Source organism: Triturus cristatus, chromosome 3_2, assembly GCF_964204655.1.
Source record: "Triturus cristatus chromosome 3_2, aTriCri1.1, whole genome shotgun sequence".
NCBI lineage: Eukaryota > Metazoa > Chordata > Amphibia > Caudata > Salamandridae > Triturus > Triturus cristatus.
Genome location: NC_140584.1, coordinates 663,954,916 through 663,981,448, shown reverse-complemented (window position 1 = coordinate 663,981,448; position 26,533 = coordinate 663,954,916). Strand labels below are relative to the sequence as shown.

Sequence of the window (26,533 nt, the reverse complement as noted above, 5' to 3'; positions counted from 1 at the left end):
AGTGCACCACATCAAGAGAAAGAGTTATGGAAAAAGAGGGGAGTACAGCAGGACCCTGCAGATTTCATTTACAGACAGACCATGTCAGGAAAGCCCGTTATGCCACTAGCCTTACTGCAGGTGGCACTAGACCAACTCCACCTTCCTGCTCACGTCTCCCGAGATAACATGTCCACTACATTGCAGGCAGACTGGTTCATTCCCAACGCCTACGAATTAATACAACTCTTCGTTAATAAATGTCTCATCTGCCAACAATACTCACCAAATCCGACTCTCAAAACAGTGACTTCCACCATCCCCAAACCCTCTGGCCCCTTCAAAGAGCTCCATATCGACTATGTCGATATGATTGATCGATGTCAAAATTACCGATACCTCATTGTTGTAGTTTGCCCATTCTCACGCTGGATCGAAGCTGGACCATGCGTCCACTGCGATGCCAAAGCAGCAGCCACATTCCTACTCCGTGATGTCATCTCCTGCTTCGGGATCCCTGAGGCCATCCGGACAGATAACGGAAGTCACTTTTCAAATGCCATCTTCTCCTCCCTAACTACGATGCTAGGCATCAGACACAAACTGACGTCTGCTTACCACCCCCAAAGTAACGGCATTTGTGAGCGCCTTAACGGCCTACTCAAGAACAAAATAAGCAAAATCAGCGCCACCATCGGTAAAAAGTGGCTCTACTGCCTCCCACTTGCCCTCTTCTCACTAAGAAACTCACCTAGTTCGGATCACCACCTCACACCCCACCAACTTGTCACCGGACGATCCATAAATGTAGCTGTCCCTCCCACAAGGCCCAAAACGGATAATGAGTCATCTTCTGAGATTGTTAAAGCTGAGCTTTACGAATTTTTGTGCACACTAACCCGCGCTGCGCAGTTCCTTTCTGTACAGGCATCCAAGAGGAAGGAGAAGGGCCCCACCGATCCAGAGCTCCCACCAATACGTCCTGGAACATTGATCTTTATCCGAAAGCACGTCCGGCGCTGGAGAGATCCCAAATTTGAAGGACCTTTCCAAGTGACCGATTCCTCCCCAACGGCTGTCCGGATAGCTGAGCGCAAGGCATGGATCCACAGGAAAGACGTCCGGCTCGACCCTGCCCCGCCGCCACAATAAACAATGGACTAACTGAGGAAATAGAAATGGCCAGCGTCCCCCTGAATGAAGACAGCGGCTGTCCCTCCACTGTGGAGGAAGACGATGAGGACACTCACGTACTGATCCACGAGTACAGTGGCCGTGAAGCAAAGATATGTATACTGTCTATAGTACTGTTTTGTATTATCATTGGAGTGGCACTGGCTACATTTAACTGGTATATCTTTTTTCTTGCTGTAAGGAGCTATCATGCTGTAAGCAATAGTGGCACAGGAGCACCCACTGATGCCATGTTACCTACAACCCCAGCAACTGCACCAGCGGTCACACAGAACACAGATATCACGACACATAGCATAGAATTCTCCGGAAACAAGGACACAGCCCCACACCACACGACAGGCCCTGAACTCCCAGCCTCTAGGGCCAGTAACGTACACACCACTTCACCTCCCGAGCCCCCAATGGTAGTACCAGACGACAAAGGGAACACTTGGGATAAGACTGCCAATCTGACGGAAAAACGAGTAACCCACGGACACCGGTCACGCCGTCACAGAGCCCGCAGATTCGCCCCCATCTCCCCATATATAGGGAAAGCTACAAAACACCGGGTCATCCATGGTCTCCCTATCGACCCGAGACACAAGCCTAAGGGAATGCCATTTAAAACGTTCCAACACCTCGTGACGATACAGGAAGGCCTCGGGCCTATGCTCAGCCTACCCCAATCCATAAGAGAACATTCAGTACACTCCTCCCTGGAAGAAAATTCATGGTACCGGGACATGACAGCCGTAGGGAAAAGAATATCAAACGAGTCCTGCTATGTGTGTTCATATGTCCCCCACGCAGTTGGTGCAGACAGACTAGTTTTCCCTAAAGAAGTCCCACCACAAACAGTGATGTACTTGCTACACCTTTACCTTTGCCGCATTGAGGGGTTAGTGCAGCTAGTAGGAGGGGCTGAAATATGGGTTGGAATTGTAAACATATCGGAATGGGACAACAACAATGTGATATTTAAGGTCACTTCTGACAAAGGGGACATAGAGCGGATGATACAAGCAAAGTACAAGAGAAATAGACCAAATATGGATAAGCGAGCAGAGATGTATAGGCGAGCACGTTACATTTCAATTTCATCACCCTATGCGGACTGTGACACACTACCACACCTCCATCACCACTCCCACCCGGGGAATTTCCCTGGCCCAGACTGTCCATGCCAGAACAGAACGCTCCTGGAAGTACAAGCCCGAGTATATTACAACGATAAATGGGAGGATCCTAGCCACATATACTGTAAAGCAGCATCCCTGGGCCCCCCATGGTCGGGCGAAACAGAGTGGGAGGAAAATATTGATTGGGATGTAGAAGATGACTGTGCACAAATTTGGAAGGAGGCAGGGAGCAGATACACCTGGGGTGGGGACAGACTGTACAAACGTAAAAAGGCATTTAAACTTAAAAATCCTTCTCTTTGCTTCATAGGCAATGGCTCCGTCTCTGTTGGGCGTAACACAGACTGTAACTCTACAATATTCAATTTCGATATGCAGTACGGCACCTCCACCCTGATGGACTACTATTGGGCCTGCGGTGAACACCTGTACCTTCAACTTCCTCCTCAGTGGCTCGGACTGTGTTCATTGGTGACTCTGCACGAGATACATCTGGTGGTACCAGCATCGAACGTCTCCCACATACTGTCACATCCAATGACAGGGGATGTTACATTCCTGCACCGCCACAGGAGATCAGCTGAATATTTCGCAACGGAGACACATCGTAACATTCCCCAAGAATTCCGCCTCTTCAACGACGCCCAACTATTCTTTGGAGGAGCATTTCCCTTATTTCAAACAAAGGCGAATGCCCGCTGGCTGGAAGTCACCCGGTATGAGGTCATGAAGGCCATCAACAGTACTAGGGATGGGCTCAATGCAATTAGGGAAGAGCTACGTCCCCTCAGACAGATGGTCTTGGAGCACCGCTACTACCTGGACATGCTGACCGCCAAGGAGGGTGGTCTGTGCCACAAAATAGGGAAGTCATGCTGCACGTTCATACCAGGAAACGACGAGGACAACGGATCAATTGCAAGGGCCATTGAGGAGTTGTCAAACTTGGGGAAGAAGATGCTCGACGAAGGAGGTGCCACTGCAGACATTATCCCAGTGAACTGGTTTGACTTTGACTGGATGCCATCCTGGCTAACAGCAATACTGAAACTAGTGATACCTATAGTTGGAATTATGTTGGTTCTGTGTTGCGCCTTTCAGATAGGGAGTCATTGTATTAGAAAATTGAGCACGAAGGCTGTAGGGATCAATTACGCTAGCACAGGGATTTACCAGGCACCAAAATATGAAGATATGGATAGGCCTCCTGGGGATGGGTCTGGAGTACAGGTACCAATGATAGAGTTACCCCTTATCGCCTCACGCCATGGTGTGCCTACGGCACCTCCGCTCCCACCAGCCAGAAATACATACAACAATACCTCTGCTGCTGTTCGGTATGAGTGTCTGATCAGGGAGCCAGCCCCAGGCTATACGCAGTGGAGTACCGAGACTGATGAGGGAGCGGCCAGGCAGCTATGACAACTCCCTGATAACATTGAATGCTATGTCAACGACACCCCATGGATTTCACCAGTAGCCGAGAGACCACCACTTGTCAGCAGATATTCACTTAGGCATGTGTTCATGTTGAATGAACAAGAGGAGGGAGATGATGGAGGGTCTCGAGCCACCATTTAATAACTTAAATACCATTCCCTAACCTACCCTGACAAAATAAAGTGTTGATGTCAGGTTTCTGCTCCCCGACACAAAACCTGCTAACATGCTAAGTTACCATATTCCCACTGAGCATAGTAAGACACATAGAAGTCCATAGCACCTGTAGAACCCAACGTACATAAGCCCAAATAGGAGGCCCAAGGCCCAAAGGCCACCACCCCATAATATCAGTATGTAACATTCAGAAGTTACTAGGCCCAGGATTTCCAGAGTTGCATTTCAGTTGCACCAGAAAACACGAGGAAGCCCAAGCCACTAGAAAAACACAGTAACTTTCCACCGTTACAAGGCCATTGCACACCCACACGTAGACAGAAACCCAGCTGGTACAAGTTGACATTGTTTATCATCGCTGAAACCCTATTTTTGGAAGTTAGCTTGCTCAAGATAAACCGCAATGTCTGATGAAAACTGCACCTGCCTTATGGGTGTTGGTCACATGCATACTGTAAGAAATGTACGTGATCACAACATTTCCTTTGTTTATACGTTGCGGTCAGGCATGACCTATCAACCGTTGTGCCACCTGGCCGCCTTACCCCACCCACGGCCTTGGAACACATGCGGTTGACCCTTTCCTGTATCTTGGAACACATGCGGTCAAGCCACCTGTTGGCAAAGGCGTCAGAAAATACGTCAGGTCCACCCCTGGTTCCCCATATCAAGATATTTAAGATCCAACACGACAGTTGGAAGGTAGAACTTTTCTGTGCTGTCCACAGGCCTGTTCTCCAGTCGGCTGCCTATCTGATTTGGGACCTTACAGCCTATTTCAGGTAGAACATCCCCCTCTTTGGGGATTTTCCTTTATCTCTTAAAGATATCCTTCTTAGCTCTGCATTTTTGATCCACACCCATTCCCTTGCATTTCAGCTTTTAATAATTAAGTTTAAAGGATTATTTGTCTTAAATTGAGGTTGCCTCTGGGCACTATGCTTCCCTAGGATAGCTTCTGCTTCCATTTAAGTTGTCTCAAACATATTTTCAAGGTCTTAGCCGTAGCAAATGTGGTCACTTTGAAATGTTTTAGCCACCTAGATCTTTATTCACAGACATAGCTGTATTTCAAATGATTATCTGCAAAAAGAATGCATTACATGAGCATCTAAACCTACCGAGGGTTTAAATACGCCGTGTCATTAAATCATTAAGGGATCTTCAACCGATCCATCTTATCATCTATCTTTTGTCAGTATATTGCTTAAAAGTATGTGCTTATGACATTTAAATGCTTTCCCTGGCAGAGTGAAGCCAGGCTTTTGCTGAAGGTTTAGCCTGTGTAACGTGAATCCTCTTCCATATATTTAGCATGCTTGTGTTAATTAAATAAAATGTGCCACTCCAAAATAAATGCCACGGCGTCATCTCACTACTTTGTTCCTCATTTCAGTAACTGTCGAGCTGGTGCCTGTGATCACCCACGGAAGGTATTTCGCATTCTTGAAGGGCAGTGACCACGCCCTTGGGGCTCTGATCAAAGATCTCCCTTTCTCAGAAGGCCTCACTTAATGGTGGAGCTGCGAGGGAGGGAGAGCAATTTCACAGCAATTTCCTCAGGGTGGAAACAAAGTCTTAAATTTGAAGCAGTGCCACCCTTCACTGCCTTCGATGTAACTTCAAAGAGACTGGTTACAGTTCTTTCACAGTCTCATAATTTTAGAACTGAAACATTTTCAATGTTATTTACAACAAAGTCAATGTTGTTGCTTATTTGTCTTATGGAACTAACAACCATTGACAAAGTCAATAGTCCTAGATTGTTTAAGGTGAAATGTTACTTATTGTGTCATTTATCTGGATGCACTGACAGAAGCAGCAAATTTACCAGTCAGGTGGCAAAATATGCTAAGCACAGATTTCTTAGCTCACGTGTTTTGAGCCACGCCCTTAGTTACATCGGCCAAGCCCCTTTGACAGACGCCTAGTTTTTTCATTCCACTTAAAGCCCTGTACTAGGTACCATACCTATGGCTCTCCTGTAGCTCTACTTCATCATTTTACTACAGCAGTCCGCAGAAACATATCATGCACCATTTAAGGTCATTTGTACCCTGCAAGCTGGAGTCAGTGGAGACATAAACCATAGGGGCTTGCTTGATATCACCTTAGTACATCTGCTGACATATAAAACATGCTACCAGGGAGGGGGCATGACACTTTAGGCTATACTGCCTCACCTGTGATCCTCAGATTCTTGGTATAACCATACTGCTTTCCTACATTTAACCTAGTTCCCCCGACTCTTCTTGCATACGCTCAGATTTACTAGTGTATATCTCGCTTCTTGCTTATGCTCAGATTTACTAGTGTATATTTTGCTGGCATTTTTTGGACTGGATTTTTAATACTGTGGACATTTCAATAACTCAAGGTTAGCATTGATCAGGCAATTTCCGTGTCATGCTTTCATGTCATTCACCTTCTGCACGTTTATGTTGACATGGTAAGATGATTACTGTTTCTATGCTACTGTCATCCTTCTAAATGTTTACTCCTGTTATGACAAAAGACAAACAACTGATGGACGGAATCCAGAACAAATCAAAACATTCACCCCCAGTCAAGAGATCAGGGTTAAATCCATCATTCTTTTGCTCACCATGCCACCCCAGTTTAGACCTGGCCATATGCAAATCAGTCTTGACCCTGTGCCTCATTGCAACAGTCCAGCCCGAGCTGCCAAGCCAGGTCCTCCCTGGACCGGAAACAAGCATCCTAGGACCGGTTTCGGGGTTTCACCCCTCTTCAGACAGGATAGCTTGATTCTAGTGGCACAGTGAGCCCAGGACCCACATCTGGGCATACCTGGCGCACTTACGGCGAGAAAGCAAAAGACACACAATTGATGGACGGAATGCAGAACAAATCAAAACATTCACCCCCAGTCAAGAGATCTGGGTTAAATCCGTCATTCTTTTGCTCACCATGCCACCCTAGTTTAGACCTGGCCATATGCAAATCAGTCTTGACCCTGTGCCTCATGGGAACAGTCCAGCCTGAACTGCCAAGCTAGGTCCTCCCTGGACCGGAAACAAGCATCCTAGGACCAGTTTTAGAGTTTGACCCTGTCACCCCAAATGGGACGGGTATGCCCAGACGTGGGTCCCGTGCTCTCCATGCCACTGGAGTCAAGCTATCCTGGCTGATGAGGGCTGAAAGCCTGAAACCGGTCCTAGGATGCTTGTTTCCAGTCCAGGGAGGACCTGGCCTGGCAGTTCGAGCTGGACTGCTCCCATTGGGTGCAGGGTAAAGACTGATTTGCATATGGCTGGCTCCAAACTGGAATGGCATGGTGAGCAAAAAAAACGATGGATTTAGGCCGAGATCTCTGTACTGGGGTGAATGTATGACATTGTTCTGCATTCTGTCCATCAATTGTTCTTTTAGCATTTGTCACCCCGAGTGGGACGGGTATGCCCAGACGTGGGTCCCGTGCTCTCCATGCCACTGGAGTCAAGCTAGCCTGGCTGATAAGGGCTGAAAGCCCAAAACCTGTCCTAGGATGCTTGTTTCCAGTCCAGGAAGGACCTGGCCTGGCAGTTCGGTGGATTGCTCTCATTGGGCGCAGGGTCAAGACTGATTTGCATATGACTGGGTCCAAACTGGAATGGCATGTTGAGCAAAAAAACGATGGATTTAGGCCCAGATCTCTGTACTGGAGTGAATGTATGACATTGTTCTGCATTCTGTCCATCAATTGTTCTTTTTGCATTTGTTACTCCCGTTATGACAACACTTTATACAGCGCTCTGCAAATTGTTTCTCTGCACTCCTGCTATTGTAAAATCTATTGTGTTGTGCGTTGAAATAGTTTCATCATGTGCTTCCCCCACCATTCCATATTCCTTTTACAGATCCCTCAAGCCGGTTTGAGTGGAATCTGCACAACTAAAAAAAAAAACTGCTAGGTTAGACAGTTTACAAAGAGAATGTGCGTGTTTCATTTTTCCCAGAACCTGCTTTTGTCTTTCTCATGCACAACGTATGGATTTTAGACAAGGCATTCTTTCAGTGCTCTGGAAATAGGAAAGCACGGTCAGGAGAGATGTGGTACTATCCTTGTGCTCTCTTGTGCTGTACATGTATATCTGAACGACAGCAGTTCAGTGACTTGGTGCAATTTTCATATTTCAGACTGGGGTGCAATGTCATCGTCATTAACAGCAAATGTACTTGCCAATGGACGTTGGCACAATTTATTAGATCTCACATTAGCCAAGTCCTTTTGATTTTGCTAACATTATGCGTATAATATATTCATCTGACACAAAGCTGGCCACTCAGACTGTAGTCCAGCAGTGCATGTTCCATTTAGCTGCATCCTATGCGTGCTGCTATATATCTCACAGTGGCACTCAGATACGAGATAAAGTCCATCCGAGCAGATTTTCCCGACCACTTCTCTCACCAAACATGCTTGCTCAGGACCACAAAATATTGGACTATTGCAGTAACCATATAAATAGATTATGATCATATGAAATACCACAAAAAGACCTGCAGAGTAACTCATAACTGCACACATACAAAAAAAACATGAAGTGCATGATTGTCTCAAACTAATATAAACTTAGTTTTACTTGTACTTATGTTGGTAGTCTATTTACTTACTTATATACTATTGCGCGACATCCTCTGATGTGTCTGTAAAACGTACCTTTTGTTGCGAATTTTTCTCCTGAATTTTGACCTTCTGTCCTGAATTTTGACCATTTGTCCTGAATTTTTACACTCACCGTCCTGAATTTGCCCCCATGCCACTTGGTCACCCTAAATGCAAGCCAGGCAAGTAAGCTTTAAAACTAACACTGCTCTCCTTGGATAGAGAAGGGGCAGAGGACGTTGCATCCCCACAGCCAAAGAAGATGCTTCACTGCACAGTGTCTGTAAGCAGTGCTGAAGCGCCACACCCTCCACCAGTGTTCACTGCAGGAAAGCTGCGCTGGACACACAGTGCACCCTTTGCTGTCCCTTTAAGAAGACCGCCAGGCTGAGCCGGGCATTCCAGTCAAGTGGCGCACTCTCCGGTTACAACAACACACGCGCCTGCTGCTTAATTCAGTTTGTCTGCGAGAAAGACAAAAGCCAAGCTCGGGGGCAGCAGCTGACAATCAGCACTAAAATAGCAACAAGTGGTAGAGGAAGCTGCGCGTGCAGAGAGGGAGCACAGCGGGGCCGGAAAGGCGCAAAGAGGGAGCATCCTTGATGTGAAGGGGAGTCGGGGAGAAAATCCGTGCAGTCTCCCTTCCCGGTCTACCCCGCCGGTAGGGGCTACCGAGGAGCTGTCGTGTGTCCACGCGCTCCGTGACGTCCTGAGCTGTGAAACATCTGGATAGCTGAAGGGGCGCGACAGTGTGCCTGACTGTTGTAAGACATCACCGGAGTCAAGAGTTCCAGGATATGGTACGCTGTGTCCGGGTTCTTCATCATCACCTGCCGGGGAGTGGACGTCTCCGGTACATGCTACTGTGTGCGGGCTGTCTCTAGGACATCTGGAAAGTTCTCAGTCACAAGTTCTGCGGCGGTGTGTCTGGACTCGGGAGCATCAGGGGAGTGAGCCACGAGACTTTGGGTTCTAGAACACCCGGAGAGCTCAAGGATACTTGTTCTGATACGGTGTGCCCGGACTCCTCAGCATCGGCTTGCGCGAGACTTCGGGTTCTAGATCATCGTGAGAACTCAAGATTCCAGGGTGCCTCACGAGGGAAGGGTATCCAATATCACCACGGTATTTCCAGGCTCTACAGTATTTTGGCGAAAAGGAGGGCCACAGAACGTGCTACTTTCTGACAGAAACCTATAACTTGCGAGGAGCTTTTCTATCTGAATCTTACTGTGCACGTAGGACTCAGTGTTCTAAAGCACGCAGTAGTGTGCCTGTGCTCTTCTTATGGAATCTAGGGGAGAATGTGATGCACTGTCGGCAGCCATTTTCGACACCCTTTTCCTTGCAGGAGGCCCCACTGACACGGAGGAGTGCTGACCCTGCACACGACAGGTGTGCTACCCGATGCGAGATACCCAGACACGACCCGGACATGGAGGCTGGACCCGAGGTAAATACTTTAACAATAACAAGCATCACCATTAAGGGCAGAATTTGCGCGCGTAAATGCAGCTGGTTACTGTAACTTCGCAGCTTCCACGGCCAGCGGGCTCCTGGTCCGCACACGAACAAGAGGCAGTTAGTTGTTCTCTTGTAACGAGGGAATCATTAAGATTTCCTAAACATATTGAATTCCTGATTTTACATGCATTTTAATCGTCGAAACAGACCAATGTCTATAACAAATGCACATTATTTGTTAATTAAAAAAACGTATCATGGCCCGCCCCTAGACACTATCTAGGACGATTGACGCACTTTTCCCTCCCTTTCTCTAACAATTTCTTTCTAATGTCAGACATATTGCGAAGTACACCGCTATATTAACCGCTACTTCATATTTAGCATTTTACTATTTGTTCCAAATAAGCAACATTCCGTACTCATGCAGAGGTGTGCAGGTCTTCGGTGTTTGTATAAATGATGAGATTAACTTGCCAGGGTGTTTGTCATTTGTATTCTGTCACTTATAGTCCACATTATATAATTAAAATGTTTACGTAAGTGCAAGAATACGATAGGTGCGGCTGATCCTGTGCCCAGTCCAAAAATGAGTTCCTCCCTCAGTAGAGGTGGCGAACCACTGAATGCTCGAGCCAGAAGCCCGGCTCCTGCTCAGCTCGAGGTCCATTTAGAACCTCGAGCCCATACCGAGCCGAGCTTTCTAGCGCCTTCTGCCTGCCACCTCCAATCACCCAGGATGTGACCTTATGGTCAGAGGCTGTGACTTTACTTTAGCTCAACATCCTATGACTCTGAACAAATCACTAAATCTCCTCGTGCCTATACAAACTTGTGACACCTTGTGTAATGGAACTGGTGCATATGGAAAGCACTCCAGTGCTTTGAGGTAAAAACAGTGTTAAGGTAAACAAGTAAAGACAGATCGTCTAGATACCCATTTAGCGGCTGATTTGTACAAAGCGAAACCAGAAACTCCGGATACATTGCGGCTTCCCTGATTAATTTGTGTGATCTTAGGCAGTTGTTTTACCTCTCTATAACTCCTTTTTCTTCACTATCGCCTATGAAAGCACTTTCAAGTATTTGAGTTCCGACTATCAGTTGGACATAAAACTTTTGTGTTTGATTTAATTGGCTGTAATGTTGCTTTTTAAACAGTATTGACTCTTAGTTAACTAATGGTTTATGTTTAAAAACGATCACTTTTAATAAGTACTTAGTATAACGTGACGTATTAATATCAAAGCTTCTACATATTACAGAAATATTTTTTTTTAAAATTTGAGGAGACTTTATCATATTTTACATGATGTTTACTATATGATTTACATAGAAAACATTTTCAGGGCTCGGCTCGTGAACTGGTTCAGAGAGCTGAGCCAGACCCTTGGCTCGGCTGTAGCTCAGCTCTCCCTATTAATTTGTTGGCTCGCCCACCTCTACTCCTTAGTCTCTTTCGATTCTGCTTCTTCACTACAGCTAAACCAGTATAAAGAACAGTGGTGGCCTGTGACTTTTGAAAGTGGTGAGTGAATTCTGTTGCAATAGCGACCACAAGACAACGTATTTCAGGGATACAGCTTGTCATTTTTTGTGCCTAAATAACATTACATAACGTGTATTCGTAAAGCGAACGTTCACCCAAGGGTATCTTGGCGCTGAATAACTGATGTTTATTGTTACCCAACTCAATGGTGCTCATTTTATCAACCTGAGAAGAATGAAAGGCTGAGTGGTCCCGCCGGATTTGATGTCATCTCATATGCTGATTAACTCAGTTGGTCATAACCATGGGACCCAAGTCTGGAGACACAAAAATAAGATTTAAAAATGGCATGAATCAAATTGCCAGTTGGATGCAGACAAATTACCTACAACTTAATGCATTTAAAATGGAGGTGGTACTATTTCGGGAAGCACACAAATTCTGGTTGGACGACTGGTGGCCAACGAGCCTTGGTTCAAGCACACCCCAAAAGCAACAGTAAGGAATCTAGGAATAATAATATACAACAAACTGTCCATGAAGGGCCATGTAAACCACATATCAGGCACTTGCTATGGCATCATGCAAACCCTACAAATTTGTTTCCAAAGGATTCCACTGGGATCTAAGAAATTCCTAGTACAGGCACCTTTAATCAGTCGTATGAACTACAGAAACGCCTTAATTGCATCCCTGAATGAAGAACTATATACCAGGCTTCAGGTGGTACAAAATATCAATCAATCAATCAATCATAGGCATTTGTATAGCGCACTGCTCACCCGGAGGGTCTCAAGGCGCTGGGGGGGGGGGGGAACGCTACTGCTCGAACAGCCATGTTATATATAAATACCGCAGCATGGTTTGTCCTACATCTTCCCCCACGATCACCGTCCAAACTCATTATAAAAACTGTTAGAAATGGGATTTCTGGTTGGCTAGGGCAAGCGCCTAAGCCTGGCAGAAACCACCACTCTAAGCAGGGTAAGGGAGTTACACATCGAAGATAACCCCAGCTCACCTCCTTGGTAGCTTGGCAGAGCAGTCATGCTTATCCCAACTGATATTTAGTAAAAGGGGAGTCACAGACGTGGCACCTACTTTATGTGCCATGTCACAGCACCAGTAAACTGCGCATGCAGGCCCTGCAATGACAGAGGCCTGAGGCAGGTTTGAAAGGCTACTTTGGCGGGTGGCGCAAGCAGTGCTGCAAGCCCACTAGTAGCATTTAATTTACTGGCCCTGGGTATATGAGATACCACTTTGCAAGGGACTGGTAGGTAAACTAATTACGCCAAACAGGTGTAGACCAATCTTACCAAGTTTACCATAGAGAGCACATGCACTTTACACTGGACAGCAGTGATAACGTGCCCATAGTACTAAAACCACCAACACCAGGTCAGAAAAAATACCAGGAGGAAGGCAAAAAGTTCAGGGATGACCCTGCAAAAAGGGACCAGTCCAACAAAAACCTACACTGGTTACCAATAAGGAACCAAACACGTTTCAAACTCATTTGCCTAATACACAAATATCTACATGGAAAAGGGCCACAGTACTTACAAAGAAAATGTAATTGGTAAGCGCAAATAAGGAATCTTTGGTCGGGAGGAACACATTAACCTCTTGTATGCTCATGACGAGCCCAGCTCGTCATGAGGCACAGTGGAGTTGTGCTCATGACGAGCTAGGCTCGTCATAACGGTCGCGCCACTCCCACGCGTAATTAATTCCCCGCCTGTGCGGGAGAATCAATTAGTGGGCGGAGTCGTGACGAGCCCAGCTCGTCATGAGCACATCTCCACGGTGCCTCATGACGAGCTAGGCTCGTGACGAGCATGCCGCCGCCGCCCCCCGCGCCGCGGGGGAATTACCCCCGCGGCGAAGGGGTTAATTGCTCCCCCACAGGGCCCACACTGCCAGAAACAGCTGCAGATAATTTTCTTACCTAGCCCCTCGACTCTGGAACCAGCTCCTGTTAGACCCGGCCTTGTGGCATGGCCATCCCTGACCCCTGGCCACACCTCCTGACCCGTACACCTCCTTCAGTCCCTCAGTACATGGCCTAGCCGGTCCGGTCCACCAGGACACCCACACACCCGACCCGGACTTCCCTGTCTGTGCCCTTCATCTTCCCAACACCACCGGGCCCCGCGTGCCCACTTCATGCACCTACGATGGCTGCCCGGCCCCGGCACAACCCAGGCCTAGAGGCGCCACCCCGGCTGGGGAACATCGCGCTCCCATAGAGTGAGAGAGGGAGGAGCAGTTTCCATCACACCTCTGGCCTCCCCTTGGAAGATGGGTTTCGATCGGCCCTCTGGCCTCCCTGAGGGCTGGCTCCACGCCTGCTGGGTGTCTGGGACTCCTCCCGACCCGGCCCTGAAAGGATCAAAGGACAACAGGGCAGGAAACTCCAACAAGCGGCCCCCAGGCGCTAAGACCCCTGCCCACACGGACCCCGGACATCAAAGAGGAGCTGACCTATAACAAGGGGTGCTCTGGGGCTATCTGGCAGATTCGACTCCGGAACGACGAGAGCCTGCTGACGTGGTCGCGGCTCCCTTGCAACCTTGGAACCTCTGAGCCCTGCTGAGTGACTCGCGGCTCCCCTGAAGATCGTAAGACCTCTGAACTTGTGCTTGAGCCCTGCTGAGTGACTCGCGGCTCCCCTGAAGATCGTAAGACCTTCGAACTTGTGCTTGAGCCCTGCTGAGTGACTCGCGGCTCCCCTGAAGATCGTAAGACCTCCGAACCTGTGCTTGAGCCCTGCTGAGTGACTCGCGGCTCCCCTGAAGATCGTAAGACCTCCGAACTTGTGCTTGAGCCCCGCTGAGTGACTCGCGGCTCCTAAAGACTCCTCTGGTCCGGCTGGACCACAGCGTATCCCCCGGCTCGAGGATTGTGAGCTGTGCGTTGGGTACGCCCCTGCATCTATCCGGATCCTCCAAAGACTGTCCCGCTACCCCCTTCCCTACCGAGACTCTCTGAGCCTGTGCTCTATTTTGTACATATCTGCCTTGGTGATCATAAAGATCTGACGAAGCTGAATAGATAAAGATCTGTTCCCAGGAACCTACTGTGTGGTGTCTCCTTGTCGTGTGGTGCCGTGTGTGCGATCCTAGATACGAGACTCTTCCCCCTGAGGAGTCTCCTGCCAGTGCCCGGCTACGTTACCCCGAGGGTAGGTCTCAGGGTGGTCAGATAACCTCCCTAACTCCTCTGGGGTCACCTTCTAACATTGGTGGCAGCGGTGGGATTCGGGCCCATCATCTAGAGATCGTACCATAAGCAGCGGACGCACCACCGGCAAAAACGGCAGAAGAAAACGCCATGAGCCTCACAGAAACCAACGCGAGTGCTGTGTTCCAGGCGGACTGGAAGAGTACACGCACAAAGAACTGAAGCAATTCTGCAAAGAACTTAAAATCGCTACCACTGGTCTCAACACCAAAGAAGATATGCAGAAGGCACTGAAAGCTTGGGTGGAATCCGGAGCCCCCCGCCCAGAAGGAGCGGTGGAGCTCCATGACGAAGCTGGACTCTCCCCAAGAGAAAGCAGCAGCAACCAGGTACGAAGCTTCGTACCAGACGGGGGTCTATCCCCGGAAGAACTCGCAGACAGAGAGAGAAGTCGTAATCACGAACTCGAACTGGCCAAACTAAAAATTGAGGGCGAGTTGAAATTAGCTGAGAAAAAGCTAGCAGTGGAACAGATGCGAGTACAAGGCGAACTGGAAGAGAAGAAACTCCAACGAGAGCACGAAGGATGAAGACTTCAACTGGAGCACGAACGAAGCTTGAAAGAAATCGAGCTCAAGTCAAGGAGCGAAGAAAATCGACCCCCGGAGAACCGGGGGGCGCCACCACAGGCGGAACTGAAGGTCCACATCCCCAAAGATGTGGTCAAGGAATATTACAAGAACAATGACATCCAACAATGGTTCAAGGCCTACGAGGTCGCCATGACCTCCCACCGAGTCCCGCAGAAAGATTGGGGGGCCGGGTTGTGGGGCCGATTTTTGAGCGAGGGGAGAGACACCCTGCTCGATCTACCATCCTCCATGCAGACCTCCTACAGCCACATGAAGGAGGCCCTCCTCACAAGGTACGGCCTCACCCCGGAGATGTACCGCCAGCGGTTCCAGGACTGCAAGAAGATCCCCGGCACCACGTGGGTGGAGTATGTGAACTTTTTCAGCCGTGCATTCGACGGGTGGATTAAGGGCAGCAAAGTAGCCACCCTGGACGAACTCACCGACCTCATGTTATGGGAACACCTGGCGGCGAACTGCTTTGTGGAGCTACGCCAGCATCTGCTCGACAGCAAGCTCACGGATCCGAGGAAGCTGGCTGTCGAGGCGGATCGCTGGACCAACACCCGAGTCTCCCGGGGCCCTGTAGGAGAATACCCCCGAGCCAGTCAGGGGCCACCTCGCCAGAGAGGGGGGGGAACCAGGGAGGGCAGAGGGAATCCCAGTCCAGTCCCCCGAAGAGCCAACCTCCGCACTTCCCGGCGCCCCCACCAGCTGTATCCGGTCCACCCGGGAGACGGGGGCACCGGGTGACCATCACTTGTTTCCGTTGCCAGAAGCCCGGGCATTACGCCAATGACCCCGAATGCCCCATGGCCCTGCGCGTCCCCACTACAGCCACCCCCCGCCAGACAGATAGCCAACGTAGCCCTAGGGGAGGAGATTGAGGAGACTGTAGAATGGGAACCCGCCGCCATGGCCTTGGTATCATTAGGGGACAGAGAAATGGTCCCTGGGAGCCTCCTGCCCCCCAACACGAAGAAATATGGGCAGCTAGTGTCAATCAATGGCCACCAGGTAGAGGCCCTTCGTGACACCGGGGCGAGCATCACCGGTGTCCTCAGCCACTTAGTCCACAAAGACCAGATCCTCCCCAATGTATTCTGCCCTGTAATTGCAGCTGACAACACGGAGAGTCTCTGTCAGGTAGCCCTGGTGCCGTTTGAATGGGGTGGAGTGGTCGGTAAATTGAAAGTAGCCGTAAGAATCTCTCAGCCGGTTGACTGTCTCCTGGGAAACAACCTGGAAAGTTTCCCCTGGCAGCAAGTCGAGCGCAAGGCCCACCTAGGGATGTTGGGTCTCCCCGAGTGGGTGTGCGCCACCACCCGATCTATGGCTGCCCGACTGCCCCCCCTTGGGGAAGTCGAGGACGCACCGGCCAACGAGGACAGGATTGTCCCAGCCGAGGTCCCCCACATATCCCCACGTGGAGAATCTGTCGCCAACGATGAACCCCTACCGTCCGACCCCGCACAGATTGCAGAGTTAAGCGTCCTGCCCGAGTTGGCCTAGTGGCGCCACGAGGGGGGCCCCTCCCGAGAGGAGTTCTGCCAAGAGCAAGCTACCTGTCCCTCCCTGGTCGGACGCCGGCAGCAAGCCGAGGCCCAAGCCGCGGGCGACTAATCTGGAACACACCGGCTATATTGGGAAAATGACCTTTTGTACAGTGAGCAGAAGTCGGTGGAGCTAGGATCAGCCCAGGTGCTGGTGGTACCCCTCCGCTTCCGAGACTTCCTCCTGAGCTTGGCCCACGATGTCCCCCTCGCAGGCCATTTGGGCCAAGACAAAACATACAGTCGCCTAGTGACTCACTTTTACTGGCCGAAAATGAAGCAGATGTAGAAACCCACTGCAAGTCCTGTCCCACGTGCCAGGCTAGTGGGAAAAGTGGAGGAAAGCACAAGGCTCCCCTCCAACCCTTCCCTGTCGTCAAAACCCCGTTCGAACGAGTCGGGATCGACATCGTGGGGCCCCTGGACCCCCCAACCTCTCAAGGTCACCGCTTCATCCTCGTCCTAGTGGACCATGCCACCCGATACCCGGAGGCCATCCCCCTACGCACCATCACCGCCCCCGTGGTGGGCCGGGCGTTGATGGGGATCTTTTCCCGCTTAGGTTTTCCCCGCGAGGTCGTAAGCGACCGCGGGACGAACTTTATCTCTAAATACATGACGTCCCTGTGGCAACAATGTGGAGTGTCCTATAAGTTCACCACACCGTACCACCCCCAAGGGAATGGCCTAGTAGAGCGGTTTAACCGGACTCTGAAGGGGATGATCGCGGGCCTAGAAGAGCCCCTCCGGTGCAAGTGGGACGTCCTGCTCCCCTGCCTTTTGTTCGCCTACCGGGAAGTCCCCCAGAAATCCCTGGGGTTCAGCCCATTTGAGTTACTCTACAGGCACCCCGTCCGGGGGCCCCTCAGCTTGGTCAAGGAAGGGTGGGAGGCGGCGCCCTGAGGCACCCCCCAAGATGTGTTCCGATACGTTCTGACCCTCCGAAACCAGACTCGGAAGCTTCGAGAAATGGCCGAGGCCAAGAAGAAATGAAACGCTGGTACGACCAGAATGCCACTCTGGTCGAGTTCCAGCCGGGCCAGCAGGTATGGGCCATGGCCCCCGTGAAACCTTGCGCCCTCCAGGATAAATGAACCAGGCCCTTCAAAGTCATTGAGCGGAAGAGCCAGGTCACGTACTTGGTGGACGTCCAGTCCCCTCGGGACCCCCTTCGGGTCCTTCACGTGAACCGCCTCAAGCCCCACTTCGTGCGGACGGAGCTGAGTCTGCTGCTGGCCACCGATGAAGGGGCCGAGGAGGAGTCAGATCCCCTTCCTGACCTCCTGTGTACGAGGGGAAGGATGGCTCCGTGGAAGGAGTGAACCTCTCTCCATCCCTCACTTCCCAGCAACGCGAAGACTGCCGCCAGCTCTTAGGGCAATTCCCTGACTTATTCTCGCTCGTCCCCAAAGTCACCGACTGGTGTGTCCATGACGTGGACACCGGGGACAGCCCGCCGGTGAAGCAACGAGCTTACCGAGTACCTGATCAAGTCCGGTCCTGCATCCAGGCCGAGGTCTCGAAGATGTTGACCTTGGGGGTGATCGAACCCTCAGACAGCCCATGGGCCAGCCCCGTGGTACTGGTCCCGAAAGCAGCCGCCCCCGGTGTCGCCCTGGAACTCCGATTCTGTGTGGACTACCGGGGACTCAATGAAGTCACCCGAGCCGACGCTCACCCCATTCCCCGAGCAGACGAGCTCATTGACCGCTTCGGGTCGGCTCATTTCCTCAGCACATTCGATCTAACCTGCGGGTACTGGCAAATTGCGCTCACAGAAGGAGCCAAGGAGCGGTCCGCCTTCTCCACCCCAGATGGGCACTATCGCTTTCGCGTGATGCCCTTCGGGATGAAAAATGCCCCGGCCACCTTCCAGCGACTGGTAAATAGAGTCCTGGCCGGGCTGGAAAAGTTCAGCGCCGCATATCTCGACGATATCGCGGTTTTCAGTTCCGAATGGAGTGAGCACCTCCAGCACCTCCGGAGGGTGCTAACGGCCCTGCGCCAGGCAGGTCTCACAGTAAAAGCCAGCAAATGTCAGATTGGGCAAGGTTCGGTGGTCTACCTAGGGCACCAGGTCGGAAGCGGGCAGGTCATCCCTCTGCAGCCTAAGATCGACGCCATCCTAGCCTGGGAACCACCCACTACCCAAACGGAGGTCCGAGCCTTTTTGGGCCTCACCGGCTACTACCGAAGATTCATCCGGGGGTACGGCAGCCTTGTCGGGCCCCTCACGGAACTCACGTCCAAGAAACAGCCCAAGAAGGTGCAGTGGACCTCTGCCTGCCAGGAGGCGTTCGATGCACTGAAAGCGGCCATGTGTACTGCCCCCGTGCTCCAGCCCCCCGACTACTCCAAGGAGTTTGTGGTACAAACTGATGCCTCCGAGCATGGCATTGGGGCAGTCCTGTCACAGGTGAATGACCAAGGCCTAGACCAGCCCGTAGCCTTCCTCAGCCGAAGGCTGTTACCCAGAGAACAGAAGTGGAGCACCATGGAACGCGAGGCGTTCGCCGTAGTCTGGGCCCTCAAGAAACTTCGACCCTATCTGTTCGGCACCCATTTCAAAGTCCAAACCGACCATCGCCCCCTGTGGTGGCTCATGCAGATGCGAGGGGAAAACCCCAAACTATTGCGGTGGTCGATCTCCCTCCAGGGGATGCATTTCACCGTAGAGCACCGCCCTGGTACTGACCACGCCAACGCTGACGGCCTCTCCCGGTTCTTCCGCCTCAGCGAAGAGAACCCTCAAGACGATGGGTAGTTCTCTCCGGCTTTCAGCTGGGGGGGACGCGTGTTAGACCCGGCCTTGTGGCATGGCCATCCCTGACCCCTGGCCACACCCCCTGACCCGTACACCTCCTTCAGTCCCTCAGTACATGGCCTAGCCGGTCCGGTCCACCAGGACCCCCACACACCCGACCCGGACTTCCCTGTCTGTGCCCTCCATCTTCCCAACACCACCGGGCCCCGCGTGCCCACTTCATGCACCTACGATGGCCGCCCGGCCCCGGCACAACCCAGGCCTAGAGGCGCCACCCCGGCTGGGGAACATTGCGCTCCCATAGAGTGAGAGAGGGAGGAGCAGTTTCCATCACACCTCTGGCCTCCCCTCGGGAGATGGGTTTCGATCGGCCTTCTGGCCTCCCTGAGGGCTGGCTCCACGCCTGCTGGGTGTCTGGGACTCCTCCCGACCCGGCCCTGAAAGGATCAAAGGACAACAGGGCAGGAAACTCCAACGAGCGGCCCCCAGGCGCTAAGACCCCTGCCCACACGGACCCCGGACATCAAAGAGGAGCTGACCTATAACAAGGGGTGCTCTGGGGCTATCTGGCAGATTCGACTCCGGAACGACGAGAGCCTGCTGACGTGGTCGCGGCTCCCTTGCAACCTTGGAACCTCTGAGCCCTGCTGAGTGACTCGCGGCTCCCCTGAAGATCGTAAGACCTCCGAACTTGTGCTTGAGCCCTGCTGAGTGACTCGCGGCTCCCCTGAAGATCGTAAGACCTCCGAACTTGTGCTTGAGCCCTGCTGAGTGACTTGCGGCTTCCCTGAAGATCGTAAGACCTCCGAACTTGTGCTTGAGCCCTGCTGAGTGACTCGCGGCTCCCCTGAAGATCGTAAGACCTCCGAACCTGTGCTTTTGCCCTGCTGAGTGACTCGCGGCTCCCCTGAAGATCGTAAGACCTCCGAACTTGTGCTTGAGCCCCGCTGAGTGACTCGCGGCTCCTAAAGACTCCTCTGGTCCGGCTGGACCACAGCGTATCCCCCGGCTCGAGGATTGTGAGCTGTGCGTTGGGTACGCCCCTGCATCTATCCGGATCCTCCAAAGACTGTCCCGCTACCCCCTTCCCTACCGAGACTCTCTGAGCCCGTGCTCTATTTTGTACATATCTGCCTTGGTGATCATAAAGATCTGACGAAGCTGAATAGATAAAGATCTGTTCCCAGGAACCTACCGTGTGGTGTCTCCTTGTCGTGTGGTGCCGTGTGTGCGATCCTAGATACGAGACTCTTCCCCCTGAGGAGTCTCCCGCCAGTGCCCGGCTACGATACCCCGAGGGTAGGTCTCAAGGTGGTCAGATAACCTCCCTGACTCCTCTGGGGTCACCTTCTAACAGCTCCCTATACAACTCCGGGCCTGTACAGACCACAGACTATTCAAACAAGCATTTACAATGCAATAGGTCTCGCATTTGCAAAAGTTAGAGCTATTGGCATTGTAAATGACAAACCTTTTATTTATGTGTTGGTTATGAAAACAGATAAATAAATGGCATTGTCATTTACAATGCCAATAGCTTAATCTCTCGCAAATGCGAGATCTACTGCATTTGCATTGCAATAGGTCTCGTATTTACGCAAGTTTGAGCTATTGACATTGCAAATAACAATGCGTTTTATTTATGTTTCAAAAACCAAAACATAAATAAAAGGCATTTTCATTTACAATGCCAATAGCTCAAACTTGCGTAAATGCGAGACCTGTTGCGTTGCAAATGCTTGTTGCAGCAGGGCATAAACAGCAACAAATTGTCGAACCCCACCCATTTTGGAAGCTACCAACACAAGGGTGTCTGATTTCTGGCGAGTTATAAAACAATTACAGCCACATTGCTATGGCCCTTTGACATCCCCAACCTGGAGGCTTCAAAGGTTCCTACAGTACAGTTTCTGAAGACTCAGCCTAAACACGGACAAGATTCAGGCACACAAACACACTTATATGGCACAATGGAAAGGAAAGACGTCCCCTGCAGTGGCCTGGTAAGCAATGTCGTGGGCCCTGGAACTTTTTAGGTCTCGCTGAGCCAGCGCATGCGCTGCTCTGCGAGAAATTTAGTGTTTGGGTTTTCAAAGTGCTGCCACAGGCTTTTGGTGGCCTAGCGCTTGCGTTCACACGAGTGTGCACGTGCGCAGCCGCCATGTGGGTTTCTGTCAAGGCTCATTAAGCCTTGCATGCCTCAATGAGCTTTCACTTTCGTGCTTGTTTTAATATTGCTTTCTGACGGTGGCAGGCTTCAATCGGCACCCCCACCCCGTAATATGTTCATCCTTGAAGACCACAAATAGGAGTGTCATAGTGCAGATTTTGTAATGTTTTAAATTGTAAACACTGTTTTTTTCTGTAAGAAAAATGGCCATGATTCCAAAACCCTTTTGGTTTTTATTTACTCTTACATTGTGGATCTTGTAACAATGTCTTTGGAGAGACGCAGCTCGTCTCTCCGACTACCGCACCACTGAGTCAGATGCCCCTACATATGGTGTATTGCACCACACATCCAAGTGGGTGCCGTCATGATGCGATATTCACAACACAGAAAGAACACTTCTGCATACATAGACAAGTCTTCCTTCTCTTTGGATCATCAGCGAGGAGAAAAACGCAAATGAATGAGACATCGATCCCATGACGAAGTAAGTAAGGGGCACAGTAGACTCTGCTTTGACAAAGTTTGATGTAGCTCTCCACTGTTATTTGAGATAAAGTGTTTGACAACTGGGATGTGGTCTCGCTCTACCGGGTGACTTTGATGAGAAGGCATGAAAATGTTTCACTACACCCACTTTTTCACCTGAATGCAGTGTGACACCACCATCACTTATTGTATTTTATGGCACCATCATTTATATGTTCATTTTATATGTATCAATGATGTTTAGGTTTGCTGTTTCTTTCATAGGAAAAACCCTAAGACTAGATACGGATTGAGTAGCTTTAGATGCTTTTGTTCATTTTGTTTTGTCAGTTGACCATAAACAAAACAAAATGATTCACTGGAATATGAAAAATATAGGGATCATATAGTGCTGATGAAAGCCTCTTGACCTTAGCGGCAATTAAAAAGGCTATAACATGTCGTCTAAGAATTAGGATGTTGGGTTACTAATTTCCCTTTGCCAGGGGGAAACATGAAAAGAATAGAAACTGATGTAAATTAGTGAATGGGGACTGAGAGTGGTGACCAGGGTAATAAGCAAATACATAGGTTGGTTCTTGTGTAGCTAGAGTTTGTGAACGATGTCTCTCATACAAGGATAAAATACAATTTTATGCCCTAACCTGGCTAACAGAATCCATAAAGACAGAAGCGGCTCCTCCACTAGGGTGGAGGAGCGTCGCCCAACTGCTTTCTCGCAGTGCGAGGAAGCTAAAACCTAAAATGATAATAGCTTTTGGTTATTACCATTTTATGTATCTTTGCGCATTGCGGGCAGGAGGTTGAGCGGAGCTGCCCGGGCAGGACTGGTTTGCCCACTTCTGAGTGCACAAAGACTGTGTGGTCGGCCCTCTCGGGCCGCCTAAACCAGTCATGCACACTCCGCCCTTCTCCATGAAGGCTGCATTGCAGCCTACATGGAGATCATGCCATCCTCTACAGCCCCTGGCTGGGCAGCGAGCCGACCAATCACAACGCTCCACTGGAGTGTTGTGATTGGCTTAGGGGAGGGCAGGGAGGTTGCCTGCTTCTTGTTCCAGTTGGAGGCAGGAGAGCAGGAGCAGTGAGGACGCAGGACCCGGGCCGGCGGAAAGGTAGGTTTACATAAAAAAATTTACATTATTGACCCCCCTCCCCACGAGACCCCATGGCTGCCTCCCTGACCTACGAGCCATACCGGCCGCTACTGCATAAAGACAGAGAACCAATTTCCAGGCAGAACGAAATTTACAAATGCACCACAACGAAGAAAAATAAACATTCTAGCTCAGAAGTTGTATGTTCCTGCCTCATCTTATCATTACTACTTGTGTTCAGTAGGAGGGCTGAATATATGCCAGTTTTCTAGCATATCTGCATAAGGTGGATGTGCATCCAGTGGCTTTAAACAAAGATAATTTGAATAGCAGTGATCATGAACATCTGACCTTAACCTGTCCTTCAAGGACCTGGTAGACACTCTGTCTTATTACATATTCTGTAGATCTAGTGCTGAAACATCTATTCTTAAAGCTAGCCTTTATGTCAAGAAACCTCTCTCTCTTTTTTGGGTAGCAGAAGGGCAGGTCCACCAGTCCACCAACATCTGCAAATAAATATCAAAGTGAGTTAGCGAAGAGAATTACATTTAAATAGAAGATCTCTTAACAATGTGATAAAGAACTAACCTTTTACATTTGTTTGTTATATTAAAGGTAGTATTCAGGCACGTAGGAAGGAAAGCTGAACTGAATAGGGTTGTGTAAAGTTGTGTGGGGAATCTGCATGGTGCTGGGAGAGACACACTGTACGGCCACAGCTCACCTTGATGAATGTGTGACTATAGGGATCTGTCCTCGCTCCCCCACCAGTTCAAGTTTAGATTTTAAATGAACTCAGTTCCTCTTGGAGAGCAAGGCGCTCTACCACATTTCTTTCTGAGCAGTTACTCAGAAGGGGGTCTTCCCTTCACTCCTGGATCAAAGGAGGTAGGGTTAGTACCCATGGGATCATTTCCTAATGAGTCCTGATGAAAGCCTGGGTATTACACTTTGCCAGCTGAAACATGTCGACGGTTTTGCAGAGTGGAGGGGTTGGTAACTCATTATAAGTTCTCCGTACCACCATCCACTGGTCCTGGTGTGACCATTTTTAACCTGGACAGGGTACCAAATATTACAATTGTAATAGGGACTCCCTGCGACCAGTTTTAATCACTGTCTCTGCACCTATGTTCACTTGTGATCCCATATTACTGTCACTTATTTGTTGTATTGTATTCCCCCTCCCTATTGCTCCACCTCCAGCGTTGGTCTGCGCGGAGGTGTGTTAGCAGCTGTATGATGAAGCATGACACAGTTCACTGTGTGTGAGGGCAGTTTTAACACCCCTCTGTGATTCTCCCACTTTTGTTTACAGCTATCCGAGTACACAGTCTCTCTTCTATATTGTGGTTATATAGTTGTTGCAGGAGGTCAAAGTGGGACAAAGTCCTCCTACCCCTTACTTTCTGTGTGAGTTAGGGACACAAATACCCTGTTATGATCTGGCTGAATACATCTCTAGCTGTGTGTCAGATCTTTTGTTGCCAATTATGTGCAATGTACATAGAGTGGATGTTGGCTCTAACTTTATAAACACATCAACTGGCAGAGTCTTGATGTAATCCGTAAGGTTGCATCCAGTAAGAATGGCCTTGGAGCCTTTGCTCCTTCCCTGTGCTACTTCTGTTTATTTAGTTTCTTCCCTCAGGCTCAAGCCTGTGCCCTCAAAGATTCGACTATTTTACTATTTGGTCACTGTTCATGATGTTGTATTGCATTTGTGCCACCCCTGCCCTCTCGTTCTCCTTCCCAGCTCTTCCTTGCACATCCATCTTTTCACACACTCTGAGAGCATATGCAGAAAGCTCCATGTAACCTTTCATGGTGGAATATCAATGGGGATCAATGGGGCCTGGTCAGCATTTCAGCCACCTGGCTGCTATAAGATTAGAAACACAGTCTTACACCCATGGCCAGCTTTAGCGCTGGTGGTGTCCAGTGCAACAGTCTTTCTTGGCAACCCCCAATGACCTCCTCCGTCATGGATTACCTCATTATCACCCACCAACAGGGCCCCTCATCTCTCCATAGCCTCTGTCTCACAGGTATCTCATTTGTTTAATGCCGCTACTCATAACATTGTAGGGTGCCAGAACCCTTTACATCACACACAAATTTGACAGAAACAAGGTGGCAATCTTTCTTGGCACCTCTCCCCAATTACCTCCCTCTTCATGGATTCCCTCATTACCAGCCGACCAACAGTTTCCCTCATCTCTCCATAGCCTCTGAGTGTAATCCATCTCCTGCAGAAAGCGTTCATGGTTAAATCACAGTGGGGCCTGGTCAGCATTTCTGCCTTCTGGCTTCTATAAGATTAGAAACACAGTCTTGCGCCCATGACCACCTTTAGCGCTGGTGGTGCCTCCTGCGACAGTCTTTCTTGGCACCCCCAACGACCTCCTTGTTCACGGATTCCCTCATTATCACCCGCCAACAATGCCCCTCATGTCTCCATAGCACCTGTCTCACAGGTTTCTCATTTGTTTTATAGCCCTACTCATAACATTGTATGGTATCTGAACCCTTTACATCACACAAAAATTATACAAAAACAATGCAAAAACAATGAATTATGCAAGTGTTTAAATCAATCTATAGGAAGTGTTACATAAGATAATGAGAACTACAAGGTGTAGGAGTCCCATGTCATCCATACTGGTTGGCATTGTGTTTTAAGAGTGCTTAGTCTGTAGAAGCGCATACTCAGGATTTAAAATGTACCACAGTTGTTGGGGTTGGCTTTTCTAATCAGTATTTATTTATATCCAAACAAACCTTTTTTTGCAACACTAGGATAATGAAGGACTGGAGAAAAACATAACATTTTAACCTAACCTAACATAACATAACCTATACCTGCAGCTCTTGTTGACTTTTCACAGCTCACTTTGCTATATTAGAATTGTAATTTAGCAACTGCAGGGGAACTAAAGGATCTTTGTGACACAAGCAATAACCCACTGAGCTATCTACATGAAATACAAGTCTTTGATCTGCTGTGCTTTGCAGCAGGCAAATTAACCCTCTCTGCTACTTTATGATGAGTCAAAACTGCCATTAGACGGAACTACATCTCTCTCCAGCAATACATTAATCACCAGAGTTATCTTGACATTTTTATTGTTGCCTGAAAATTTCTGGACGCACAATGAACTCT

At 49.7% G+C, this 26,533-nt stretch overlaps 2 protein-coding genes across 2 annotated transcripts in view; both read left to right on the top strand.

Annotated features, from left to right (window-relative positions):
- Positions 1-1,157: 1,157 nt before the first annotated feature.
- Positions 1,158-26,533, top strand: part of LOC146857920 (syncytin-2-like) — a 33,587-nt gene continuing 8,211 nt past the window's right edge. Inside the window, exons 1-2 of the mRNA XM_085647082.1 lie at positions 1,158-1,269; positions 2,608-3,301. Coding sequence (XP_085503208.1) covers positions 1,158-1,269; positions 2,608-3,301 — 806 coding nt within the window. The remainder of the gene's footprint in view (positions 1,270-2,607; positions 3,302-26,533) is intronic.
- Positions 8,991-26,533, top strand: part of LRRC3 (leucine rich repeat containing 3) — a 58,972-nt gene continuing 41,429 nt past the window's right edge. The window contains exon 1 of the mRNA XM_085648643.1: positions 8,991-9,976. The gene's annotated coding sequence lies outside the window, so the exon portion shown is untranslated. The remainder of the gene's footprint in view (positions 9,977-26,533) is intronic.